Source organism: Aulonocara stuartgranti, assembly GCF_965226115.1.
Source record: "Aulonocara stuartgranti genome assembly, chromosome: 15".
NCBI lineage: Eukaryota > Metazoa > Chordata > Actinopteri > Cichliformes > Cichlidae > Aulonocara > Aulonocara stuartgranti.
Genome location: NC_138951.1, coordinates 17,425,977 through 17,453,734, shown reverse-complemented (window position 1 = coordinate 17,453,734; position 27,758 = coordinate 17,425,977). Strand labels below are relative to the sequence as shown.

At 39.8% G+C, this 27,758-nt stretch overlaps 1 protein-coding gene across 1 annotated transcript in view; it reads left to right on the top strand.

Annotated features, from left to right (window-relative positions):
- ryr3 (ryanodine receptor 3) overlaps positions 1–27,758 on the top strand; it is a 115,133-nt gene that overhangs the window by 79,144 nt on the left and 8,231 nt on the right. The window contains 53 exon segments of the mRNA XM_082506157.1: positions 833–935; positions 1,046–1,166; positions 1,886–2,055; positions 3,453–3,673; positions 4,093–4,183; positions 4,396–4,536; positions 5,108–5,271; positions 5,378–5,456; positions 5,645–5,734; positions 6,284–6,427; positions 7,321–7,383; positions 7,474–7,549; positions 7,648–7,771; positions 8,089–8,204; positions 8,309–8,376; positions 8,470–8,591; positions 8,724–8,773; positions 8,855–8,915; positions 9,050–9,288; positions 9,604–9,685; positions 10,727–10,857; positions 11,016–11,134; positions 11,843–12,041; positions 12,628–12,722; positions 12,979–13,124; positions 13,344–13,431; positions 13,528–13,620; positions 15,222–15,389; positions 15,800–15,859; positions 15,956–16,090; positions 16,354–16,466; positions 17,439–17,535; positions 18,561–18,673; positions 18,908–18,959; positions 19,037–19,093; positions 19,174–19,273; positions 19,550–19,629; positions 19,733–19,809; positions 19,891–19,964; positions 20,905–20,919; positions 22,229–22,309; positions 22,451–22,539; positions 22,642–22,770; positions 22,869–22,973; positions 23,207–23,288; positions 23,452–24,734; positions 24,835–24,887; positions 24,970–25,132; positions 25,241–25,327; positions 25,723–25,923; positions 26,003–26,133; positions 26,623–26,665; positions 27,439–27,566. Of these exon segments, the coding sequence (XP_082362283.1) occupies positions 833–935; positions 1,046–1,166; positions 1,886–2,055; positions 3,453–3,673; positions 4,093–4,183; positions 4,396–4,536; positions 5,108–5,271; positions 5,378–5,456; positions 5,645–5,734; positions 6,284–6,427; positions 7,321–7,383; positions 7,474–7,549; positions 7,648–7,771; positions 8,089–8,204; positions 8,309–8,376; positions 8,470–8,591; positions 8,724–8,773; positions 8,855–8,915; positions 9,050–9,288; positions 9,604–9,685; positions 10,727–10,857; positions 11,016–11,134; positions 11,843–12,041; positions 12,628–12,722; positions 12,979–13,124; positions 13,344–13,431; positions 13,528–13,620; positions 15,222–15,389; positions 15,800–15,859; positions 15,956–16,090; positions 16,354–16,466; positions 17,439–17,535; positions 18,561–18,673; positions 18,908–18,959; positions 19,037–19,093; positions 19,174–19,273; positions 19,550–19,629; positions 19,733–19,809; positions 19,891–19,964; positions 20,905–20,919; positions 22,229–22,309; positions 22,451–22,539; positions 22,642–22,770; positions 22,869–22,973; positions 23,207–23,288; positions 23,452–24,734; positions 24,835–24,887; positions 24,970–25,132; positions 25,241–25,327; positions 25,723–25,923; positions 26,003–26,133; positions 26,623–26,665; positions 27,439–27,566 (6,912 nt within the window).

Here is a 27,758-nt window from a genome sequence, read left to right as displayed (position 1 = left end):
ATCTAAGTTTATTTCATTGCCTTTGCCCAGCAAGAGAACAGTGAAGAGAAAGAGAGAGGTAATTGCTGTTTGAAAGTGGAGTTTTATCAAATAATTGTCTTTTGTTCTCTCTCTTTAAAAAAAAAAAACCTCCTACCAAAACAAGAAAATCTTCTTAATTTACTCTTTATTTAGCAAAATATAATTTACTTCAGCAGCTAAATTCACATTCATGTGTTTGAAGACACATTTAAGAACCACAAATTTTTTTTAAGCGATCATTTATCTCGGATGACTTTGACATTTTTTAAAAAAGAGGGGGAAAAATGAAAAACTTTTTCAACTACTGGAAAGTCTTATAATGCAACTGCAACCCAGGTGTTATTAAAGCAAGTCTTGAATAAAAAAATATCAGAGATTTTAAATCATAATTGGAGCCTAAGGACAGTATGAAAAAAGGTACTTTTCTGGAAGAATATGTAAAAGAAAGGAATACATTATCCCTGGCATTGGCTGTTTGTCCCTGCCTTTCTACATAAGTATACAAAGCCTGTAACACTGACTGAATTTTAATGTTGAAAGTTTGTATGGCCTGAAGTGGGGAGAGAGATTGGAAAGCTGCTCAAAATCAATATGTGTAACAGAATAGCCTGCAAGGAGATCATGTATTGTGCCAAAACATTATTATAAATGCTCACAAAATTGCCCAATTTACTGCGCCTCTGTTGCCCGCCGTATCCTGAAACCACGCTGCAGAGCTTGTCTGCAACTTCCAAGAAATGTTTCTCGTGTTCAGGATAATATTTATTATACTGTGCGTATAATTTTTATATAGTGTGTTTGTCTGTTTCAGGTCTGGTGAGGAGGAAGGGGAAGTGATTCACATGGGCAACGCCATCATGTCCTTCTACTCTGCCCTCATTGACCTGCTGGGACGCTGTGCTCCTGAGATGCATGTAAGGCCTTCGACAACAGCCTGAGCTGAAGAATGAGATTCTGTATACTGTCACAGGGACTCTTATGAGAAAGAGATTGTTTTTGTTTTGTGCCTGTGCATCTCTTACAGCTTATCAATGCAGGTAAAGGTGAGGCGCTGCGTATCAGAGCCATCCTGCGCTCTCTGGTTCCCACTTCGGACCTGGTGGGCGTCATCAGCATCCCCCTCAAAATGCCTGTCGTTAATAAAGGTATGCCGGTCTAAGTTTGCTTTAGGCAGTTTCTGATTGTTAAAAGGAAACGCATAAACAGAAGTGAATTAAGGTGAGACGGGAGGTCTACCTGGGGAAAGAAAAATGTTGTTTAGTTTAGATTCACGGCTGAAGGTGCACGGTAGTCTGATTAAAAATCTAATTTATACTCTACAGGCAAACCTGGGCTGCTGTAGATCACAAACAGTTTTTGCCACATCCTGCTGAACAAACATGCCGCATTACCTTACTGCCTTTCGGCAAATAATAAAAACTCTGCCTGGTACAGCATGTGTGTCGTGCTGCCAGATTAAGGAAGCTGAAATAATTTCATAACTCTGCAGAGTATCATCACAGCTCTGCTAACTGGACGTATATTATTGTAAGTGCCTTTGCAATGGCAGGAGACATCACTTAGGAGAGAGCCTTTGCTTCCCTCTACATCTCTGTGGAAAACCAATATGCCTACATTGTGTTTTTAGTACCTTTCTACTTTGTGCCTTGCTTATAAAATTATGGCTTACAACGATGCTCAACAGCAAGAACACCAGAAAATAAATACATTTCACATTTATGCTTGGTTTCCTCAGCTTATCGTGTCTGGGATTACATTTCCCTTAAACTCTAAAGCCTAATTTTATTCCGAAATCATGTTACATTTGAAACTTTCTTCAGTGAATCCCTTTCATTGGTTTTTGTTTTGCTCCACCAACCTTCAGATGGCACAGTGACCGAACCGGACATGTCAGCTTGTTTCTGTCCCGACCACAAGGCCCCCATGGTGCTCTTCCTGGACAGAGTTTACGGCATCGAGGACCAGAGCTTCCTGCTCCAGATGTTGGAGGTTGGCTTCCTGCCTGACCTCCGAGCCTCGGCGTCTCTGGATACGGTAAGTCCTAGAACATTCACGACACACACACACACACACTTTCACCTTCAAAGTCCCATTTTGTCAATGACTACCTGCCAAAGAATTTGTATCCACTTCCTGAAAAAGTACATTTTAGTCTCTGCAAATACAAAGGATGTAAGCTCTAGTTGTACCTGACAGGTGTAATCGTCTCTGTCGTCTCTGCTCCTGTTACATTTTTGAGATCTTAAGTCTTTTGTCATTTACTGATAATGAAATGAAGGTTTCTAGTTTGCTCATCAAATGTGCCACAGAGGGAATAAATCTTATCAAACATGAGCACCGATTGCTCAGAACAGTTACTAAGCCTGTTGCAAATTTTCAGAAATATTAACATAATATTCGGCCTACTGATCAGGTCACCCTTAGCTTTTAAACAGTTCAGTATAAAAACTTCACTCAGACTACATTTTTTCGTAACCCAGTTTATCCGGTCATTTGCTACACAGAACGATCTGGGAAGTTGCGAACACTTTGAAAGAAATATTTTGGTTGAATTATCCATTTGTCAGTCTAGCACAGATTAACAGTCAATCAAATCAATGAGCCAGAGGATCCTGAAAGTGGCAAAAGGGTAAAAACAAGCTGCAGACCGAGGAGCTTTGATAGATGATAAGAAACTAGATATAAAGTTTGAATTTCCTTTGGTGAGTTTTTGCTCTTTGTAAGGAGAATTTGTGCATCGAAGGTACACACTTGGAGTCATTTAAAATGACTTGACAGGTGATTAAGTGAACCCTTGCTCTCATCACACTTACTACATACCCAAAATATGTTATGTATGTCTTATGTATAGTCTATGGATCAAATATAACGCAATATAGTCTAAAACAGCGAAGTAATTATCAACTAGTTCAATTATGGTTATTTTCCTTTAGTCATTTACTTTGCTCCGTTATTATTCTTTTGTTTTTTAAAGGGAGAAAATTGTGAACAAATTCCCACCTTCACTGCTCTTAGTGCAGATTCATTTTCTACTAACAAATTGTCTTTCCATTATTTACGGTTGAATGGCTCACAGTAAGCCGTTTCCAGTTTTGAAAAGTATCCATCCGGAACTTTTTACATTTGGAACTTAATTTACATGCAAAAGGTAAATGACACCATCACAAACACCACCTGTTTCCCACAAAAATAACAAGAAGCTACAGAAAGACTTCTCAAACTTTGGTTTTAATGAATACAGTTATCCCCGCCTGTGACATCAGTGGAAATTGAAGCTCTTCAGCTTTGCTGTCATTTTCTGCTATTAGAGAACTGCATAATATTTACATTTGGCGGAACCTATAATCACTTCCACCTTCTGTTAATCTCTGCGTGTAGAGATTGGGCTGCTCTTCCTTTTTCAGTTACATGCATTGTTCTCTGTCTCACAGGAGGTGTTGAGCACCACAGAGACTGCGCTGGCCATGAACAGGTACATCGGCTCAGCTCTGCTGCCTCTGCTGACCCGCTGTGCCGCTCTCTTTGGCAGCACAGAGCACCACGCACAGCTGGTTGACTCCACGTTGCAGACTATCTACAGGCTGTCAAAAGGCCGCTCACTCACCAAAGCCCAAAGGGATGCCATTGAAGAGTGTCTGCTGGCAATCTGCAAGTAAGGCTTCTTTAGCTTTATTTAGTCTTAGCTGAGTTAAATTAAAGAAATCCGGATTTTCCCCCTGCTGGCCATTAAAAATAATGCAGGTTTAGGGCACTGGCTTCACTTTTCAAATCTTTCAATGGTTGCATCTTTTGTTTGTGTGTAAAATTTTCAAATTTTGTGTGATGGTAGAAAATTATAGCAGCTCAAGCTGCTTTAATTTTGGTGTAAATTTAACACATTTAGCGTGACCTTGATCCATGTCCTTACCTGGACTCGTGCAGCATGGTGCGTAGAGTATATGCCTGCTACAAGGTTACAACATAAAAATTTTCCTTCTCACAGTTCTTAAAATATTCTTGGATGTGAGCACATGCACATAAGAGAAAATCATATTCTGCCTACACAGATGTAATTCTGCACTTATTTCACAGACACCTGCGTCCCTCTATGATGCAGCAGCTGCTCAGACGTCTGGTGTTCGACGTTCCAATGCTCAATGAATATTGCAAGATATCTCTCCGGGTGAGACGCAAAACACTTTCTTGTTAATATGTGTTTGATGTATGAGTCAAAAAGGTTATTGAAGAAATAACACAGGCAATCACTGGAATGTAAAATTTGGGAACCCGTTGTCTTCCTAACTTCCAGAGTTAAACAACATGATTGTAGCAATCGCAATTGGAGTGTAAAAATATTCAGGAATTTTTGTGCGTGTTTGTGTTTCTTATTTCTAGCTGCTGACCAATCACTACGAGCAGAACTGGAAGTACTACTGCCTGCCATCTGGTATGGGCAGCTTTGGTACTGCCTCTGAGGAGGAGCTCCTTCTCACCAAGAAACTCTTCTGGGGAATCTTTGACTCCCTTTCTCATAAGGTACAGCCAGGAATTTATTTATAAGTATTTATTATTAAAGATGAGCTGGCCCAGTGTGCATAGAGCTGTAAAAATTCTCTGTATTTTGCGTATTTGTTGTTCTCCGAGAATGAACCAGGACTAGAAGTGGTATTTTTCTGATCCGCATTTTTGCAGAACAAAATGTTTGGTAGCTGAGTGGTGCTTGTAAAACTCTGTTCTCCCATATTTAATATATATATATATATATTCTTATTTATTTATTTCTTTAAATCTTGAGTTTTCAACACTTGAGTGTGGATCTCCTGAGAGAAAAGTTCTCAGTAGTCAGAGGCAGTGAAGTGAAAGCTCAATGAAGTGCTTGTGAGCAGTGCAGCTGAGGCAAAGCCAAATCAGATGAATCATTTATCAGTCTGTGACAGGTCACTACATGGTGCAGACTTTTCCAGCTTTCATTTTCATTCCTTTTTGGGAGGGGGGCTGATCCTACTCTGCTCCACTGTAGTTGTCTCAGCAGACACGTTCTGAAAACATAAAAGTGAAATGGTGAAACGTCTAAGCACCCCTTTCCCTCTCTTCTTACATTTTGTAGAAATATGATACTGAACTTTTCAAAATGGCCATGTCATGCCTGTGTGCAATCGCTGGGGCCCTGCCTCCAGACTTTGTGGATTCCAGTTTAGGTGCAACGCTGGAGAAGCAGGCATCAATGGATGCACAGGGTAACTTTGACCCCAAACCCATCAGCACTGCCAAGTAAGTGTTCTAAAAATGCAGCCTTGTTAAAGCAGCATGTTTCATGTCATGTTTCTAAATGTTTTTATTCATATGTTATGACTTAAACACAATTTTGACTTTTCAGTATCTCCCTTCCTGAAAAACTTGAGTACATTGCCAACAAATATGCAGAGCATTCCCATGACAAGTGGTCCTCAGAGAAGGTTCGTGCCTTCGTGTTCTCAGTGTCTTCTTCACTCATGCTTGGAGTCGATTTATGTTATAAAAATCCAAAGAAATGCAAAGTTGTAATTGTACTTTGTAGTCTCAGTCATTTTACTAAAACAGTTTACATTTCATGGTTTAATAAAATGCGAGATGGTGTAATTAATTGAAATAAACTGTGTTGCAGATGTCAGTGGGCTGGAAACATGGAGACACTGTGGATGAGCAGGCCAAAACCCATCCACTCCTGAAGCCCTATAAATCTCTGAGTGAGAAGGTACGTGCACATTAGTGCTCACACAGCTGAGAAAGCTGGTCACCCTTGTTGAAGAATGGCACCTTGACAGCTTGAGAGTATTTCTGATGAGGCTTCTGTGAACAGTGGCTGGATCAACCAAAGGGGCAAATGCACCACTCGGGTTTTGTGTCAGGTGTTGGGTCAAAAACGAGAGGTGAAGGCCAAATATACTCTGTAAGATAAACTCTAAAACTCCTACTAAGGTAGCCAGAAAATATGCAAGGGTGGAGCCACAGACAAACAAATTTATACACTATCAAAGGTGGACAGACACACACACTTATGTTCTGAAAACTCTCTGAGGCGGTTTACTGAGACGGCAAGAAAAAAGCCACATCATAAGTAATGATTTTACAAGGACATTTTTATCAGAAGTTTGAAAAGAAATACATGTGTGTTTGTTTGATTTTTGTGTAAATGTTTTCACATTTTGTTAAGCTGTGACATCTGGTCTATAGGCCTATTCTATATAGCCTGCATGTCTTCTACAGGACAGAGTGTTAGACTGTGAATGTGTTCATTCTGTAGGAGAGAGAAACATATCGCTGGCCAGTGAGAGAGTCACTGAAGAGCATGTTGGCTATGGGCTGGAACATTGAGAGGACCAAAGAGGGTGAGGCGATGTTCCAGCAACGAGAGAGCGAAAAACAGCGGAAGATCTCGGAGTCCCAGGTAACACATTTATAAATGTTTCCTTTTGTGATGCATATTTACTATCTCATCAACTGACAACAATTCCCTAGACGCTCCTTTTTCATTTTTCTGTCTTTGGTGATTCACGCTACAGAAAGCAGACATCATTTATAACAGGAGCCCATTAAAAAGTAAATAGCAGGACCACTGTTGTCATGCAAGAATAATAAACACCAAACAACAGTCCCAATGGCTTGTATCAGTAATGAATACAAGTTTAATGAAGGCTTCATTTCTCAAGACCACTTTTTTAATGGAAATCTGTGTTTTGGGAACTGAGAAATGTCTGCTTTGTTTTTAACTTAAAGAATAAAGAGTCTTTTTTGATCCATAGAGAGTTCAAAGCACGTACTGTAGTAAAATACATAAAAGAAAATATTCACATTTTTTCAGACTGGAGATATTTTTACTGCTAGTCTTTTCAGCGTAGCATTTAAAACACACATTTTAAGCGTGGGTAGGGATCATTTTTATTGAGTCAATGAACAAAAATTCTACAGTTAACATTTAGCAGATCTTAAGAAATATTCAATTAAAAGCCACTGATGCAGAAATGCAGCATGGAAAAGACTTGACTATGAGTAAAGTGTGGATATATGCATATATTAGCATTTTGTCTGCAACATTTACTTGCAGATGTTTTTTAGTAGCCTAAATGATAAATCTGCTGGATCCAGTAGGGATGACAGCAGAAGGGCAATAAATGAATTTTCAGTCTGTTAGTGATGTTGGCAGTTAAAACTTCTCCGTTTGCTGTTCATAAATCACAGCCATCCATCTGTATTATCTTTTGCTGTTTTTTGTTAGCTTTTGCACATTTTGCCAGCTAAAACGCTGATTCAAAAGCAATTTGCTTCTTTTTTACTTTGTAGATTAATGGATTCAGTCCCGCTCCAATGGATCTGCACAATGTCACCTTGTCGAGAGAGCTGCAGGTTGGGTTTCATTTGACTCTTCCTAAATGTTCCCATGTATCTTCTAATACAAAATACAAAAAACTGAGAAAAGCTGCACTTTTTCTGCAGGGCATGGTGGAGGTGGTTGCAGAAAATTACCACAACATCTGGGCCAAGAAGAAGAAAACTGAGCTTGTCAGCAAAGGTGTGCAAATCGTAGTGAAGTTTTATGAACAGCAGTCGAGGTGTTATTTATTTGTGTTCAAAAGAAAGCGCCTGAAATGACTTTTCAATCTTGTCCAGGAGGAGGGACCCACCCACTGCTGGTACCCTATGATACCTTGACAGCTAAAGAGAAGTACAGAGACAGAGAGAAGGCCCAGGAGCTCTTCAAGTTCCTGCAGATTAGTGGCTATGCCATCACAAGGTCAGCCTCCTAATGCTCACGTTTTAAAGAAATGAAAATTTAGGCAACTGTATAGCACTTTACCAGTGCTATACTGAAAACTTGGGGAAAATCCTAATGAGCACTTCTGCTACTATGGATGCTTGTTTCCACTACTGGAAAAAGCATTTTTTGGCTGTGTTGCTGTCTCAAAATTTTCTGTTAATATCTCAAAATTTACAGTTAGTACCTTAAAGTTTTGACTTTCTGAGTCAAACTGCTGAGTAAGTTGAAATTTTGAGATAATAAACCAAAGATTTGACTCTTGACTAGTAGTCAGTAGTGTTTCTGTCTCACAGAGGCTTGAAGGACATGGAGCAGGATTCATCATCAATGGAAAAACGCTTTTCTTACAAGTTCCTTAAGAGGTTGCTGAAGAATGTTGACTCTGCCCAGGAGTTCATTGCTCATCTTGGTAAGTCTGCTGCATTTTTATACGCAGATGCTGATGTACTTTTTTTAGTACTGTTCAGTGCTAAAAGCCTTGGCTGACATTGGTGTTCAACATCGTTAATCCAGAGGCGATGGCCACCAGTGGGAAGACCGACAAATCCCCTCATGACCAGGAAATCAAGTTCTTTGCCAAGGTTGGGAGCTCTGTTTGCAGCTGAGCCACTGATGTGCTGTTGTAGTTACTTTTTTTATTTTTATTAATTAAAGTGTTTATTTCTTCTCCCCAGGTGTTGCTTCCCCTGACTGATCAAACATTTAAAAACCACTGTCTGTACTTCCTGTCTACACCTAGTAAGAACCTGAGCAGTTGTGGTTGTGCCTCCAATAAAGAGAAGGAGATGGTCACCAGGTACTGTGATCATGTTTTTGCTGATCAGTGTGTTTTCTTGTATTTTCATAAAGCCCTTTCTTGTTTTCTTTCACTCGGTTGCTTTTTCCTAACATCTTCTTCAGTTTCGTTCTTACTTCCTTTCTTTTCCAGTCTGTTCTGTAAGCTGGCAGCTCTTGTCAGACACAGGATTTCTCTCTTTGGTAAGGTTGCTTCTGTTCATATGTTTGTGTGGCTTTTTGTTTGCAATCCTTTTGAGTATCTACATTAAATATATCCCACAGGAAGTGATTCAGCAATGATGGTGAGCTGTCTGCACATCCTTACTCACTCACTTGACACTAGGTAAGTGCGTATTACTTCATAAGACTTGTAATAAAGCTCAATAAAAGACACGCATGTATTATCTTTAAACCACTAACTCATAAAAAAAGTATTTTTGCATGCATACTAGCCTTTCTGTTCCCTCCTTCCTACAGAACAGTGATGAAGACTGGCTCGGAGCTGGTAAAAGTCGGGTTAAAGACTTTCTTTGAGAATGCAGCAGAAGACTTGGAGAAGCTGCTGGAGATGCTGAAACTGGGAAAGTTCATGCAATCCCGTGCCCAGATGAAGAGCGTCAGTCAAAGCATAAACTATGTGACAGTGGCACTGCTGCCTATCCTCACTGCCCTCTTTGAGCATATCAAAACATACGAGTTTGGAGTGGACTTGCTTTGTGAGTTTCCATGCTCAGTGTTTGCTGTTCTCGACTGTCTTTTTTTATAGTTTTTTTTCATACTGTAGTTATTTATCATAGTTAGCTAAGAGAAAAGTGAAAAGAATAAACAAAATACAGTTAAATACACCAAAAGCGAGATGGGAAATAGTTGATTTAGCCTTCTTTATATTCCCAGTTTGCACAGAATTCCTATTATATGGATTTTCTAATAGAAATATTCTAATATATTTTCCTATTTTTTGTACTGGTTTTCCCTCAAAGTTTCTCGTTTATTTTTGCTGATGTTTAATGGATGCATGTTATTTGTTTCAGTGGATGACGTCCAGCTGTCTTGCTACAGAATTCTGACATGTTTGTACTCTCTGGGAACAGGAAAGAACTTGTTTGTGGAGAGGTAGGAGGCAAAACTTTTCTAATACAGAAAATCGGTATTATACACAGGTAAGTATGATATGGCTGACAAGATGTGCACTGTAAGATGGACCCACACACGCGATGGCTGTGTTCACAGTTCTCAGTTTTTATTGTCATGTACACACACAATGCCACAGTCTCTACTTAGCGCTGGTCTCAGCTCACACACACCATGCTCGTCTTTTGCTTCACTACGAAAAGAAACGACACTGTTATCATTCCAGTCGCTACCACCTGTGGCTTCACCTGCCTCCTGGCACCACCCCCCCCCTGCAGCTGAGCCCAGGACCACACCTTCACCACATGCACTTATTAAATACTTCATTGTTTAATGATGTACTTTGATTTATATGGCACATTTTATGGGAAAGGGCATCTGTTACAAAATTAAGGCAAAAATCAAGCCTACTGTTTAAGTTCAAGCTTCCATTAAACCAGTCTGATCCTCAATCTTGGAAGATCACCTGATCTTCAGTTCACATAAGCTGACACCTTTCTTTGGATCCAGTTGATAATTTCATAGCTCCTTTAGTCTGCCACAGCTGCTGGGCATCTGCAAGCCACTTTGCAACCCACCTCCACCCAAGGATCTCCTTTTCACTGTGTTTCTTCTGTAATCATTGTAGTGGTCTTGACTGAAATTATACATTTTTGTATTTTATATAGATCTACTTAAAATAGTAAATAACTAAATAAATAGAAATGGTTCCCCAAAACTAACATCTTAAAAAGCTGCTCTGAATGAGAAATTTTCAGCCAAGTCAAACTGTAAAAATAACAGTGGTGAAGTTTTAAAGTTTTTGACTGCAAACAGGGGAAAAGGGGGGGAGGGAGTGTTTAAAAAAACAAACAAACAAACACAAGCCAAAAAATATGTCTTTGCCTATTTCCGGCACCTGTAAAATCTTCCACCTTGCTCTTGTACATTTTGACATTTGACTTGTGTCTTTATCTGTGTGCTTATTTTGCATAAGTAATATCACACTATGCAAATTTCCATGTTGATTTGTATCATAAATAGGCATCTGCCAGCACTGGGGGAGAGCCTGGCGACTCTGGTTGGAGCCATGCCCGTAGCTTTCCTGGAGCCTCATCTAAACGCTCACAACCCACTCTCAGTCTTCAACACCAAGACCCCTCGAGAGCGAGCCAGTAAGAATCTCCCTGATCCTCATTTTTATTTTAATTTGATTGTTATTATATAATGTCTTTTGATAAACATATACTATTATTAACTTGGCGGTTTTAAGAATGCCAGCTTTTAGATAGAATCTCTGTGATTAATCACAGCGATTGTTTTCCTGTTCTAGTCCTGAGTATGCCTGACACAGTGGAGGAGATGTGCCCAGAGATGCCTCGTCTTGACAAACTTCTCAAAGACGTCAATGATGTGTCAGAGTCTGGTGCTCGCTATAGTGACATGCCACAGGTCAGAAGAGTTTATGGGATATTAGTATTATTAAACAAACATCTGGATTATTTTTTTATTGCAACTGCTGACTACTTTTTTACTATTTAATTTGTAAAAATGTGTACACACACACACACACACACACACACACACACACACACACACACGTAGGAAAATATTTAGTATACACATCCAGAAATGCATACACTATTATATATTGTACATATATTTATTAGTTTCAGGTTGGCCATTCTTGTATTTTGCTCGTTTGTGTTGTTGTGTTTGCACATCTCTGTTGCTTGTGGGGCTCGCACACAAGAATTTCACTCGCATGTGCTGTGCCAGTGTGCCTGCACATGTGATGTGACAATAAAAGTGATTTGATTTGATTTGGTTTGACTTTACATGCTATTAGTTTGTATTATTGGAAGTGCTCAATTCAATGTGAAGTATAAAAGGTCAGGCCACTGGAAGTCAGGCCATCTCAGCCTCAGCTCCATTAATTTTGATTGTTATTATAGTTATTATAAGTGAAATAAAATATTAACTATCCTTTTAATCAACTGGTATTTTATTTAATATTATTGAATAAATGTAAAATACGACATACAAAAAACATAGCAAAAATATAAAATCAATTCTGGAAGCTGTGCATTGATAATCTCACTTATGTCACAGTACACACACTCTGATTCAGACATTCAGCCTTCTGCCCATTTGCTGCAGGTTATAGAGGTAATCCTTCCCATGCTGTGTAACTATCTGTCCTACTGGTGGGAGAAAGGTCCAGAGAACTCGCCCCCAGATACTCAGTGCTGCACCATGGTGACCTCTGAACACCTCAGCATCATTCTGGGAAATATCCTCAAGATCCTCAACAGCAACCTGGGCATTGATGATGCTCCTTGGATGAAGAGGATTGCCGGTAAGCCCCCCAGTATTATTGTTAGAGAAGTCAGTAAATGTATTCCAGTCGCGGGATTCTAATAAGTTATTTGGAGATGCTGTCTAACATCTTTTTTCCAGGGATCAAGGGATGACTTTTCACCTGTGTTCTTTAAAACTGTGACTCAGACCTTTTGCAAAAGCTGGCTTATTATTGTTTACAACTTGCATAGTTCTCACTTCTGTATAGCTGTATATCTCAGATTTCTGTAAAGTTATTTATTTCATATTCTGTATAGTTTTTCATATTTATATCCTGTACATAGCTTGTACTCACTACAGCCTGTACATACTTATAGTTATAGAATATTCACAACATACTTCATACCGTGTACATTATAACATACCATAATAGACCCATTTCTGTAATATACTTACATATCTATACTATTGCTAATATATATTGTAATATATCTATATCACTAAAGCACTTCTGGATGGATGCAAACTGCATTTCGTTGCCCTGTACCTGTGCATGTGCAATGACAATAAAGTTGAATTCTATTCTATTCTTGAAAATGTCAGTGTCTCAGCTGAGAAAATAATTTCCGGATGTTTATTCACAGTCTATTCTCAGCCAATCATCTGCAAAGCTGGAGCAGATCTGCTCAGAACCCATTTCCTGCACACACTGGATAAATTAAAGAAGAAGACGGTGAAGGTGAGCGCTTAAAATATACTGTACATGCTGTTGTAGTTGCACATTATATCCACTGTCAAGTGATGTCTGTGGTTCAAGTACTTTTTGTTTACTCAATTAATAGCTGCTGAAGTTGTGGTGTAAACATTCAGTAAATTTACATCCTTTTTGGAAAATAAAAATACTTCTTTGCTCAGAGAGAGGATGGAGAGAGGGGATTCTTATTGAAGATGTTCATACTAATAAACTGATTGTTGTTTATGCACTGCATATGCAGGTGGTGGCTGAAGAGGAGCTGCTGAAAGCTGACAGCAAAGGTGACAACCAGGAGGCAGAACTGCTCATCTTGGACGAGTTTGCTGTGCTCTGCAGGGACCTCTATGCTTTCTACCCCATCCTCATTCGTTATGTGGACAACAACAGGTGCAAAATATATACACGCTACTTCTTGACCATCTCTAAAATGCTATTTAGTGGATTTTAGTGATTTTGCAATTTTTATGTCAACATTCAATACACTGAGGGGTTTTTTTTGTTTGTTTGTTTTGCTTTGGGGTTTTTTGGTCCAGTCCTGCACAGATGTAATCTGACAAATATTAAGTCCTTCCAGCTAAACATGCTTCATGTCTTTGTCCACTCCAGGTCCAGGTGGCTGAAGGAGCCGGATGGAGACTCCACTGAGCTCTTTAGGATGGTGGCTGAGATCTTCATCCTCTGGTGCAAGTCACATGTAAGCCTCGCTGTCCAGTCTTTCATGATAATAGTTACAATACCAAGATTAACTCATTTATTCCAGTCACGTTATTTCTTTGTTCTCTGAATCCAGAACTTTAAGCGTGAGGAGCAAAACTTTGTGGTTCAGAATGAAATCAACAATTTGGGCTTCCTAACTGGTGAAGGCAAGACTAAGATGTCTAAGGTAAAGATGGGGATGTGGGTCTTTGACTTGCTCCTGTGTCAGAATGATTGGAAACTTGGTGTGAGAACAGCTTTAAAATATCTTTAGTTTTAATTTTGTATCACTCAGCTTCGGCTGAAACAAAGAAATCCAAAAAATAGAGATGTAAAATGTAAAAAAGATTAGACACTAACTGATGCTCACAACAATATAACTGAATCTGATAAAGTAAGAAATGTCATTAAAAAAAAAAGAAAATATGAAATATTACTTAACATGCTATTATTGGACGAGATCCTACTATAGATTTAACTGATAATAAGAAAAATGTCATAAGGTCAGACTAACCAGATTTAATGAATAGCAAGTGTTCACAAATATTATCGCCTTGCTGAGAATGAACCATGTTAGAAGTCCTGATCAGATTTTATGGGTAATCAGATGATAATAATCATTCTTTGAGCTTCTTTTAATATGAATTCATAACATGAATATTTTTCATTCAAGACTCTTTCCTTTTAAGGAGGGACTTTATTATACTGTGATGTTAAAATTAAAGTTTTCACAGGACCATGCATCCTGTTAAAATCTCGATTCAACAACTTTCTTTTTCACAAGACTGTAGATGACCTTTGTCTTTATTCATGAGGGAGATAAAGGACAGTACATTTTAATCATCTCTGGGTTTAAGCTGAATTCATGTAGCTCTTCTTTCCTTTATAATATCAGCACTTTGGAAAAGCATAACCTGAATATCCTTTGTTGATGTTCCAATATCACAGGTTCTGCTAATGTAAAGAAAACTTACTTGAACAAGCACTTTATTATGTTTTTAATCGCCCCTTTAACACATGCTGAACAAGACAAATATGCAAATGTGAGCTGTTTTATGAATCAACTCAGTGAGTTCGCACCCCTAAATTCACACCTACGCTAGGTTTACATTTGACATTTTTGTCGTAATAAAGTCTCTTAAAAATCTAGATGATGACAGCGTGTCGTCCAGCAGCCTCTCAACCAGCTGACACAGAGAGAGTTCGATGTTTATTTGTTTTGGCTGAGCATTTGATTTATTGGTACTCTGAGTGTCTTGGTTCAATTCTCACAGAAGAATTTTTTAAAAATTTTTTTTAAAGCTTCTCACCTTTTGAAGGACTCTGCTTGCTAAATGATTTATGGTGAAAGACTCCACTTTGGTCCCTTCGGTTGTGATTCATCTTTTTGAATGGTTTGTAGGTGAAACACCTTTTGCCCCCTTATTATAAAATGACTTAAATGTGATTTGAGAACCTGGTTGATCTATTCCGTTTTTTCCCTTACTTTTTGCTCTGTCTGTCTGTCTGTCTGTCTGCGTACGCATGCGCGCGCACACACACACTTTAAGAATTGATGCTCATATTAATCAGTATGTGGAAGTCCATGCGAGTAAAAAGCTCAGGTGTCAAACTGATCTAAACTCTCAATTTTCAAGAACTTTAATAATGACAATAAAGAAAATGTTAAGAGGAAAGGTATGTTTAAGGTCAAGGTAAATAATCATTATTTTTATAGTCTCTGATTACCTTCAGCTCTCACATTAGTCATCTTATGTTATGTCTCTTATATTTTCTTAACCTCTGTAGACAGGTGGGGACCAGGAGAGGAAACACAAGCTCCGACGTGGTGAATACTACTCCATTCAAACGTCTCTAATTGTAGCCGCCCTGAAGAAGATGCTACCCATCGGCCTTAACATGTGCACCCCAGGAGACCAGGAGCTCGTCTCTTTGGCCAAGATACGCTACAGCCTGGTGAGCTGACAAAATAGGACCTGGAACAAAGAATTTTAGATCACAGCATCTGTAGGGACGGCGTGCAGAGGTCCACATATACATGTCTGTTATGTTAGATCATAGATGACTTTAATGAAGTTGCAAGTCCAAAAAAATATGGAATACTATGAAGTGCAACTTGCTCTCATCACTGGTAGGTCTACAGGTAGAGTGTAGTCTGTGCATCCATCTTTAAGATGATGATAGATGGTCAGTCAGTTTGGTCTTTTTTTTCCCATCAGCACTGCAGTCATCATACTTTGACACTTTCTTTCATAGGTGCACTTCTCTCAGGCTGGTGTGCTTTCTTTTGCATTGCACAAATAATCTGATGTTTTAATTAAATGAAGAAATATTTTAATAACACCACATTGCATGTCCCTTCATAGAAAGACACAGATGATGAGGTGAAGGAGCATTTGCGTCAGAATCTCCATCTCCAGGACAAGGTAAGATTGGTTCCAGTAGATTAGGTAATAAAACTGTTGATTTCATGTGCTTTTTTTTATTAGTCTTTTTTTAAATGATTGATTTTGGTGTTGTAGTCTGATGACCCAGCGGTCCAGTGGCAGATGAACCTGTACAAAGATGTTGTGGTGAAGAGCGAGGAACCAGCAAACCCAGAGCATACAGTGGACAGAGTCCAGAGCATCTCTGCTGCAGTCTTCCATCTGGAGCAGGTAAAAACATATTGACTGTTCACTACCGGACATTGACATGTTCTAGAATATTTAGTCATTTCAGTTTTTCAAATACCATTTTATTTCTTTGTGCAGCTAGCTTACTCACTGCTTTTGTCATTAACCTTCTGGACATTTTTTTCCCTATATTCTTTTACAATAAATTGAATTGTGGTTGTAGAATAATCCCAGTCTTAAAGGGTAGTTAAAAAGCTATGTGTAGCGTCCTTGTATAGTCACAAATGTCTACTATCCTCTTTTAGGTGGAGCAACCACTTAGGAATAAAAAGTGTGTGTGGCAGAAGCTGCTATCGAAACAGCGTAAACGTGCTGTAGTGGCTTGTTTCCGCATGGCTCCACTCTACAATTTACCCAGGTGAGTTAAAAAACAAACAAACACCTGCAACATTTCAGACAACGCAAAAAATGTCAATATCTAAATATTGGCATTCTCTATTTAAATAAACCAGTTAAGACATTGTCTTGTCTCAATCTAACCGTACATAACAAGCGATCACCAAATAGCCGTGGGAGGGTGGGCTCATTTTTCTTTTCTTGACTGTGTGCCCATGTAAAACCCCTCATCACCTCCCTAATGACATTCTCTCCTCTGTGTTGTTTTCTTGCATAACACTACCTCATCCTCCCTCAGATACAAAATTAATAATTACTTCCTGAATGGCTATCGGGAGGTTTGGCTGGAAAGGGCATTCAAAGCCTCCAGCTTTGACCGCCTGTTCTCCCTGCTGACGGTAAAGTGAAACTACGGGGTGAATGCTTCATCTGTTCAACCTCCCCCCTTCATCCACCAGGCTGTGGACCGATCTCTGCCTAGCAATCAACTGTCTCTGCACTGTTGATTCTGATTGGTCAGCTAGAATGAGCCTGAGAATTGAGTGAAACAAGCTTTATTGGAAAGTGGAAATGCACTGCAAGCCGCAGGCCTCTGTTTCATTTCAGGTGAACCCTAAAGGAAGCAATGAAGAAAGGAGAGAAGAAGAAAGGCAGAAAGAAATATATCAGTCTTGATTTTGTTAAGTTGATCAGCTGGTTTCCAACATTATGATTAGTTTCATTAAGATAAGAAAACAAAAACCCTCCTAAAGTGTGCATGCTCCTTTGACGAGGTAACTGCAGGTATTTTAGAGACCAAACATGACCAGTCAGAAGAGTCAGTGGATCCCACATTGACCAATCACCACCCTGCCTGAAATGCACTTCCTGTAATCCCTTCCTCCTCCCAACATCTCTCCTTCCTGTCTCCACCAAAAACTCACCAGAACCTACCCTAATGCCACTCTTACCTTCCCCTACCCCCCTTCATTCCTCCCCACCTCCCCCTCCTCAGGCATCGTGCTATCAACTTCTTCATCCCGGCCTATGAGAGACTTTGGATAGAGGCAGAGGAGTACTCCTTTGAGGAGAAGCTAGTTCAGGATCTGGCAGTAAGTACTGGGCTAGCCTTGGCCTCGCCCCATGTGCCCTGCGTTGGCACCCCTCTGCCAGTCCTGTCTGCCGAATGCTTCTTTAGCTCTGCACCTGTTGAGCCATGGGAGCGCCCCCGGGTGGGGACCTCGCCCAAAGCACCCAGGGTCCCCCGCTCTAGGCGCGCAAAACCCTTCAAACAGAGGTCCGTCAGGGGTCAGAGGCTGCATGATCAACTCAGGAGACACAGGGCCAGCTCCGGCACTCACAGCTCTAGAAAAGCAGGCTATGCCTTTCTGACAGCAGTGGTAAGGAGGGCCTTTCACTACAATAGGAGACTGTCACTAGCTGTTTGGCTGTCCGATCTGGATCCAACCCATCAGTTGTCGTTTTGCTGTACTCTGTAAGTCTGTAGTGTGAGTGTGAAGGTGAAATTCCAGTACTTTCTGTGGCCGTGACATCAGTGGCATGCTCGCGTAGTCATGTGAAGATCACATTTCATATTAGATCTTGCAGATGTGCAGCAAATTCATAAAAAAAAAGGTTTCTCGCTGATTAAAGCTTTAAATACATGATGATTAGATTATAATCTGTTCCTTTCGGACGATTATTAATTTATTGTCAGTTTTATTTGACCAAACTGTCAGATTAGTTTGGGCTCTCGAAGACTGTGTGGTTTTGACAGTCCCTCTTTGTTAGGCTCCTTTGCCGTCTGGATCATTCCCCATGTTCAAATTCATATCACCCAACGGCTTACTGCTTGCATCTGTTTGCTGCAACATGCATGCATTTGAAAACGTGTTCCAACTCTGTTGTTCATGAGTCACTCTTAACGTCTTGTCCTATTCATGGATTACCAGGACCGAAAAAATCAAAATCATCTGCATGCTGGTACTAGGTGAATGTTAACAACTCATTTCAGTGTTTTGGACAAATGCGTGAAAGTGTCAGTGAGTTTGCAAAGATGTCAGTGAATCAAAGGTCTCGTGCATTGAGTAGTAAGCAGCTGCGATTTGAGCAGAGCTAATAGTTCACTCCTGTGCAGAAAACACCAATGAAGATTGTGGAGGAGGAGGAAGAGGAGGTGGCTGAGATCCAGCCCGACCCTCTCCACCAACTCATTCTGCACTTCAGCCACAATGCTCTGACAGAAAGAAGGTGAGATGGTTATGACTCTGCTTTTAAGCAATTAGCAAACTTTTTTTAATCACTTCCAGAGCACATATTACATATTTTGCCCCGTGGCCTGTTTTAATTTTTGTGTATCCAAGTTTGTGAGGTAGCTGCTGTGATAATTGTCTAACATTTAATCAATATCAATTTGTCCGTTTTGTGTACTTTAACCAGCAGAATATATGATATTAACACAACATGACTTTATTTTTTTCTCAGTCACTTGGAAGAAGATCCTTTGTATATTGCGTATGCAGACATGATGGCAAAGGTAGTGTTCTTTCAAATTTAATTCATCAATTATCAGCAAATGAAATCAAACCCTGAAGCGAGCCTTTGTGTTCTCAGAGCTGTGCAGAGGATGAGGAAGAAGAAGAGGAAGAAGGGAAAGAAAAGACATTCGAGGTACCCTGGTGGGGGCTTGTAGGTCAGTCTCCTTAAAATGTAGCTTTCCTCATTACTGTATGTGTGTGTTCGTCCCTCAGGAGAAGGAGATGGAAAAGCAGAAGATCCTTTATCAGCAGGCGAGGCTGCACGCTCGTGGCGCTGCTGAAATGGTGCTGCAGATGATCAGCTCCAGTAAAGGTAATGATCTGTTTCTTACTCAGCTACGCAGCTGATTTACTGTTGTGTCCGAAGCAGTGTTACAGCAGAAAATGGTTGCTCTTAATCCTCTGAGGTCTAAGTTGTCCTCCTTGTCTTCTCCATTTAAGTTTTTCATGCCTTATTTTTACCTGTTTGTGATCTGTAAAGCACTTTGTAACTATATTTAGAAAAGTGCGTGCTTGTATTTGTTTGTAGAGATTATGAATTACCTTAACTGGCTGCTTTTTGTTTTTTATCTTAAATTTTTGCTATCAGGTCGTCTGGGCCCCATGGTGACCTGCACCCTCAAACTGGGCATCTCCATCCTAAATGGAGGCAACGTGCAAGTTCAGCAGGTGAGGTCATTCTGCACTGTGTGTACATACCGCCAGTTTATGACTTTAATTTCCCATTTCATTTTTTTGACAAGACTGTAATGCTTTACTTCACCCATCGCAGAAAATGCTCAATTACTTGAAAGAAAAAAGAGATGCAGGCTTTTTCAAGAGTCTTTCAGGACTAATGCAGTCCTGCAGGTCGGTACTATGATATTATTCTTCCTGGAAACAAACGCATGATTCATATGCTCATATTTGATTTTGAGGTTCTTCTCCTAGTGTCCTGGACTTGAATGCATTTGAGAGACAGAACAAAGCAGAAGGACTCGGCATGGTGACAGAGGAAGGTTCTAGTAAGTGAAGTGGACTTTCATTAGATGCATTGTGTGACATCTACTTTGTTTTCTCTTTCAAACTCCATATTTGTGGACGGTTTCTCTTGAGGTTCTCAGAGTAGACGCCTGCTGCTGAAACACCTGATATTATCCTTGATTACACCCAACAGAAGATTATACCCTTCCCCACCCCTCAATGAACTAATGCTGAACCATGCCAACTTTAACATCAGCATCTATTGAAAGCTCTTAATTAATGCTAATTCATAGTTTCTGTATGGCCTTTGAAATCAAAATTTATTTGCTATGGATGTAAATTTTGATTAATAGAAATAGTTTGCTGCTTGTCAGTGTGGTGTCTTTAATGTCTTTTTTTGCAGTAATCAAAGTACAAGTAAATTACATTTGTATATATATTTTTGGACTTTATACAGTGGAAGATATGGGATTATATTGGGTTACTGTATGGGTTTCTTAATGAAGGTTAGGTTAAATAAAAATATTTAGTCTTAGAGGACATGGTCCAGCATTAAAACAAGACCTATCATCTCTCTCTAACTTCCAACAAAAGCACTCTTCACTTGATGCTTCTCACATCAAAAGTCTGTTTGTTCATCATTCAGTTCTCTGCTAAACATTTCCACTGAGTTCTGTGTTTAACAGTTCACTGTTACTACTCGTGTCTGTTAACGTTACAAACTTTTCACCATGACTGAATTCTTATTTGGTCCTCATCTTATTAGATGGTACATAGAAATAACCCAGGCCTATGATTTTTATTTTTTTTCTTTCTCCCCATCAGAAAACAAATTTCTTTTTAATTGCATGTCTTTGTTTTTCACTAGTAGCTGATATATTCATATCTCTTGGTATTGTAACTCAATGTCCTCTCTTTTTGCTTATGTCTTCGTGTATTGTTCGTCTCCTTCCTGTCATTTTAAAAACCCATCGATGGCAGTCCACACTGAGCGGGGTAAATAGCAAATTTAGATCATGCTGATATGGCTATGCTTTCACCCTGAATGTCCCCTCCATATCTGTGGTCCATACTCCTTGCTTTATATGGTACCCAGCCCTGCCCTTCCCCAGATGCCTATAGGGAGACACTGTGCATGCCAACTGTTAGAGTACACAGAAAGTGGATCTTCAGAATCCACTGACTGTCCTTTTCTGTGATATTTGTTCCCATTCCCTTCATGTTAACATTTACTAATGCAAATCCTATTACTGATGCTCAAATATGTCAGTCTAAGGCTATCAGTGCCACTTCCAAAGGGTTTGACTTGAAGGTCTGTGGATCATTCCACAGCCTTAAAAAGCTTTGTCTTGCTTTCTACTTGGGGCCTATTTCACAAAGCTGGTTATGATACAGATGTTTAACTTTCACATGGTTTTATATGCTTAAAGAACTGTACTGTGCTCATTTCATATAGCTCTGTTGACTAGCTGATTTTTAAAGTAAATTAGGTAATCCCGTCGGTCCGCTCTTTGTCAGGCCCAGTCATGGCCTGCATGTGAAAGTTATCAGGCTTCCTCCAGCTTATGGAAATGTCCTAGTGTTTCACTGTTGTTTAAGGAAAGAGCATTTTTACAAAAAAAAAAAAAAAAGCACTTTGGATTCAGTTTTGAATCTGCAATCTAAAGGCCCCAGACTTCAAAATGTTTGGAACATGAAACCTGTCCTGCTTGCGTCATATTAATTGCTTTTGAGGGGAGATTCACATATTATTAGTATTATTGTTATTATTGTTATTATTCCTTCTCATGTTGAAATAAAAAGGTAATGCTTTATAATAAGGTTCTTGTATTAAGTGTTAGTTAATGTATAATAAGATGCTTGTAACTCCTGACAGAATGATTATTAACATTATGCAACCCAAATTAACCACCTTTTACAGTGTATGCGTTGTTTTTTTAAGTTAGCTTTTATTATTTTATGTCTAATTTATTAAGAACATAGTGGACAGAATGACAGAGCTATGAAAAGCATTATTAATAAGTTAATAATAATATATTTACTAACCTTGTAAGCCATTGTTCTCACATTAAATGCAACAGTTGCAAAGAAAACATAGTTGGCTATTAAGTTCATAGTTTATAATACATTATTATATGTTATTGTTTAGTATGCTATGTATATAACATCTTATTAACATCTTAAGAAGGACTTATAAGAGCCTTACTGCTGTTAACTAACACTTATTACAAGGACTGCAATATGAAGTGTTACCAGTAAGTATTGCAGAGTTTCAGCTGTGTTCACCAAAATATTTCCTCTCAAGGCTCCAAGGTGCTACAGAATGATGAGTTTACTAAAGATCTTTTCCGGTTTTTGCAACTTCTGTGCGAGGGCCACAATGGAGGTGAGGCCCTCTTTGAGTTTATTCCAAATTTCTATTCCAAATTTCATCGGAAACACAAGAGTTTGTTTGCACAAGTTTAGTTTATTGCACCGGTTTTACAAAAAAGCATCGAGGCGTTGAGAATATTTGTTCATCTTTCAGATTTCCAGAATTTTCTGAGAACCCAAACTGGAAACACAACCACAGTCAACATCATTATCAGCACTGTGGACTATCTGCTCCGTCTTCAGGTGATTAAAGCACAAAACTGAGGGCTGGATCCATCTTTAGTATGATCGTCACCATCTTTATTGCGTTTGTTTGACCTGTTTCTCACTGTGGTTCTCCTTCAGGAATCTATCAGTGACTTCTACTGGTACTACTCTGGCAAAGAAGTAATTGATGAAACTGGAAAGCGAAACTTTTCCAAAGCGTTATCTGTAGCAAAGCAGATATTTAACTCGCTGACTGAGTACATCCAGGTAAGATGCTGATCTCTCGCTCAGCACTGTTGAGTTTGTCAAGTCGGGATTAAAATATTTCATGATGTTTTTTTCTTCACTGTATTTTTTTCCTGCAGGGTCCATGTATTGGGAACCAGCAGAGTTTAGCACACAGCAGACTGTGGGATGCAGTGGTGGGCTTCTTGCATGTTTTCGCCAACATGCAGATGAAGCTGTCTCAGGTATGATGCAACTTGTACAATTGTAACAGGCTAATAGACTTTCTCATTTCTGTGAGGAGGTGCATCGCTAAGTAGAGCATTGCAGCCACAGCATGTAGTTTGTTTTGTAGCAGAAAACATATCATTTCTTATTATGATACTTACATACAGTATGCCATAACACCAAACATTGAGTGCAAATGGCTAATTGCTTAAGACAAACCACTGAATGATAGTTGACCATGTACTTGTAGGATGCCAGTCAAATTGAGCTGCTGAAAGAACTGATGGACTTACAGAAAGACATGGTGGTCATGCTGCTGTCTCTGCTTGAGGGTAAGAGCCTGAAGTTTTAATGTAATTTTGGAGAAAATACCAAAAACAGAAAAAAATAATTGGGCTTTAAAGACTAAATACACATGTACAAAAAAAGTTGTCTTTTAAGTACATATGTCATTGTCTTTGTGTATGATTATAAAATGTGTGCCTTACTTCCCAGGTAATGTGGTTAATGGAACAATTGGAAAGCAGATGGTTGACACCCTGGTGGAGTCTTCCAGCAATGTGGAGATGATTCTCAAGTTCTTCGACATGTTCCTGAAATTGAAGGATCTCACGACCTCTGACAACTTCAAGGAGTATGACCCTGAGTGTAAAGGCATCATTTCTAAGAAGGAGTTCCAGAAGTCCATGGAGAGCCAGAAGCAGTACAGCCAGTCTGAGATCGAATTCTTGCTCTCGTGTGTAGAGGCGGACGAGAATGACATGTTCAACTACAAGGAGTTTGTGGAGCGGTTCCACGAGCCAGCCAAAGACATCGGTTTCAACGTGGCAGTCCTTTTGACCAACCTGTCTGAACACATGCCGCATGACTCCCGACTTGCCACTTTCTTAGATCTGGCTGAAAGTGTGCTTAGTTACTTTGAGCCTTACCTGGGTCGTATTGAAATCATGGGCAGCGCAAAGCGAATCGAGAGGGTTTACTTTGAGATCAGCGAGTCGAGCCGCGAGCAGTGGGAAAAGCCGCAGGTGAAAGAATCCAAGCGTCAGTTCATCTTTGACGTGGTGAACGAGGGCGGAGAGAGCGAGAAGATGGAGATGTTTGTGAATTTCTGCGAGGACACCATTTTTGAGATGCAGCTGGCCTCACAGATCTCTGAGCCAGAAGTGGTTGAACAGCCCGAAGAGGACGAAGAGGAAGATGGACACAGCATCCTGGAAGAGCTGACTGCAGAGGAAGAGCACGCCCTGGAGTCTGCCTCTGCCTTCACCACCGCATGTCGCTCAGTCAAGAGCAAGATTGCACACGTCCGCCAGATGTTTTCCATTAAAAACATGCGCAAGAAGTTGAAGAAACTCAAGAAGCTGAGCATCAAGGAGATAATCACAGGCTTCTTTGCCTTCTTCTGGATGCTGTTCACTGGGTTTTTTAAGGGTATCTACAGCCTCATCTTTGGTTTCTTCCACGTCATTTGGTCCTCCATGTTTGGTGGAGGTTTAGTCGAGGGAGCCAAGAACATAAAGGTGACGGACATCCTTGGAAACATGCCTGACCCGACTCAGTTCGGCATCCACGGAGATGTGATAGAGGGAGAGAAAGTGGAGGCTATAGAATCATTAGGAAACCTGGACATAGCGATGGCACCAACAGGGGACGTTGTAGAGGTTGACATGATGATGGAGATGCTGAACGCGCCTAAAAAAGAAGGAGGAAAACATGTGGAGCCAGGCCTGGGGGATGTTTGCGAGCTGAGTGCTGAGCCCTCCGCTGATCATAAGAAGGTCCATAGTCACAAACACAACTTAGATATCTGCCTTTAATTCCCCCTTCCATCCATCCTCTCATCTTATATAAATGTTTTTTTGTTTTTGTTCTTTGCAGAAAGCTGCTGCCAAGAAGGTTGAAACCCCTGAGAACGAACCAGAAAAAGCAGAGTGAGTAACACTAAGTGAAATTAAAAGTAATTGTCATCAAAATAAAATTAACTTTAAAGCAAATAAAAAATGATAAATACAGCACAGAGAACCAAGAGAAGGAGGATAAACCAAAGGAGGAAGAGGCTAAGGAGCCAGTGACAGAGGAGAAGCCCAAGACCAGGTCAAGTCAGCCTAAAGAGCCAGCACCTGCGTTCATGTCCAGTATTTTTGCAGTTCTGGATGTCTATCTGAACAAGACGCTGGTAAGTCATCATACTTGGTTTCATTCCTTATGCAGTTATCTCTAAAATGTGGGCACACTTTGAAAGCTATCAATAGTTAGTCTTACTGTGAAACTTCTTTCCTCACAGAACTACCTGGCTCGTAACTTCTATAACCTCCGCTTCCTAGCGCTGTTTGTGTGTTTTGCCATCAACTTCATTCTGCTCTTCTACAAGGTAACTCAAGCGTTAAAGTTTCAGTCAAAGTGGAGCGCAGATTTTCCATAAAACTGAAAAGTGACAAAAGGTGACATGACATGAATATCACAAGTGAATTTGCGCTGCCACTTAAATAAGAAACACAAAACAAGGAAGTCTAAAACAAGTCATTAAAACTTTGACCAAAACTTTCATAAAAAAAGTCTGTTTAGACAGCCTTTAAAACAGCAACGTGTTGAGTGCTGTGTTGTAGCAGAGAGACATCAATCAATAACTCCTGAAAAGCTTCATATCGGTGGAGGCGTTCCCAATGATCATAGAAGTCAAAATGCAAAGATAAAGCTGGAAACATCTGGTAAAAATGTCCCAATATATTCATTATGTGAGTGTACAAGTTATTTTTTGCGCTTCAGGTCACTGGTGAAAGTGATGAAGAAACTGATGATGAAAACCGCTGGGGTGCTGACGAAGAGGATGACGAGAACACGTTCTTTGACATGGATGAGTTTGTGCTTCAGGAGAGCACCGGCTACATGTTACCAACGCTGCGCTTCTTGGCAATATTCCACACCGTCATCTCGCTCGTCTGCCTGGTCGGGTACTACTGCCTGAAGGTGGGGAATGCCTTTGTTTGGCTGAAAATGGTCACTTTCTAAAAGATGCAGTCTTACTGTCCCAGTGTTTTGATTTCAGGTTCCTTTGGTGGTTTTTAAGAGGGAGAAGGAAATTGCCAGAAAGCTTGAATTTGATGGGCTGTACATCACTGAGCAGCCATCTGACGATGATATCAAAGGCCAGTGGGATCGACTTGTAATCAACACCCCGTGAGTTTGTGGCCTTGTTAAAAATGTGGTTTGGATTTTGTTTGAAATTATCTCGTTTAAAAATAGTATATAAATATACGTTCATCTGGACGTAGCGTTTTCCAGATGAACAGAATCAACTTTTGGAGGTCAGACTGTTACCTTTATAGCACACAAAGTGCTTTCTACTGTCTTCTTCACCCAGTCACATAAATATTCATACCAGGCTTTTATCTATCCCAAGCACTAAATTTTCCCACTCCGATAAACGCATTGGGTGCGACTTGGTTTTCAGTATTTTGCCTGAGGATGCTTTAACACATGGACTGGATGAACCGGAGATTGAGCCCAGATTGATTGATAAATAAACCAATTCCAGATGGATTTCTGATTCTCATTTATGTCTCCATTTGTTAATTGTCTGATCATTAAATATCTGATATTAGGGTTAAATATTAGACAATATTACAACAGGTGAACTGAGTCTCTGTTGTTCACTTTCCATTACAGATCCTTCCCAAACAACTACTGGGACAAATTTATCAAGCGCAAGGTGAGTGTGGAGGAATGAGATGACCATTTTCCTGGATTAATGTGGGATTAAACCTATTCTTAAATTGAAAACCTTTTCATGCTAGTTTTGAATGATTTTTTTTATTTTCTTCTTAGTTTGGGACTAGGCTTAATCTTCGATGTCAGGGAAGCTGGTTTGCAGGCTGTATTATATTCTAAGCTTGACCCTTTAGCGCGATTAGACTAATGTCGGTGTAGCTCACACTGAATATGGAAAAAACACATATTTGTTTTTCTAAATTGCAAAATCCCCCGAGGGTACTTGTGTTTTAAGGGTGACTAGTGTCACTTTCTCTAAACTGAAATACTAGACAAACTCTCAAACACTTTAGACTTTCTTACCCACAGCTTGGAGTAATAGAAAGCCACTTTAAGCAAAAATACAGTTCATGATTTGTTGGGAGCTATTCGCCTGTTATTCTAAGATTGTTCCCCATCCCACCCACTGTCAGATGACTATGTATGTGTTGACTTTTAAATAAGATAAATAAAGATAGTTTTGAACTGTGAAACATGCAAAGCTGCCCTCGAAACAACTTAAGAATAAAATATGGAGCTGGAGGTGTAGGAAGAGCCTCTAATGGTGGTTGGCGAACAGCTTGTAGATACATTAACGCCACCCTCTGGTGGCAGTTGTGCATTACATTAGATACTACACAGTTAGTTGCATGCCATTCAGTTTTTGTTTTTTTTCATTGCTAGTTAAAGTTAACTAATGAACCTGTTCTCTCCTGTGCTCCTCTATATGTGCAGGTTATTAACAAATATGGTGATCTCTATGGAGCAGAACGCATTGCTGAGCTTTTAGGCCTAGATAAGAGCGCTTTGGACTTTGACCCCACAGTGGAAACTGTTGAGAAAGAAGCGTCCCTGGTATCCTGGTGAGAACACACCTCCCGTTTTCTTATTCCTCCTTCAGAGATGCGCATGCAGTAAACACATTTATATATTACATTACGTGACTCCAATGTTGTAATAGAGTACAGTCAAGGAGGGTTTTTAAGACTCTCCTTGACTAGAGATGAACAATTTTGAAGAGATGCACCTGGTCGTTGGCAAGAACTGCCACAGAA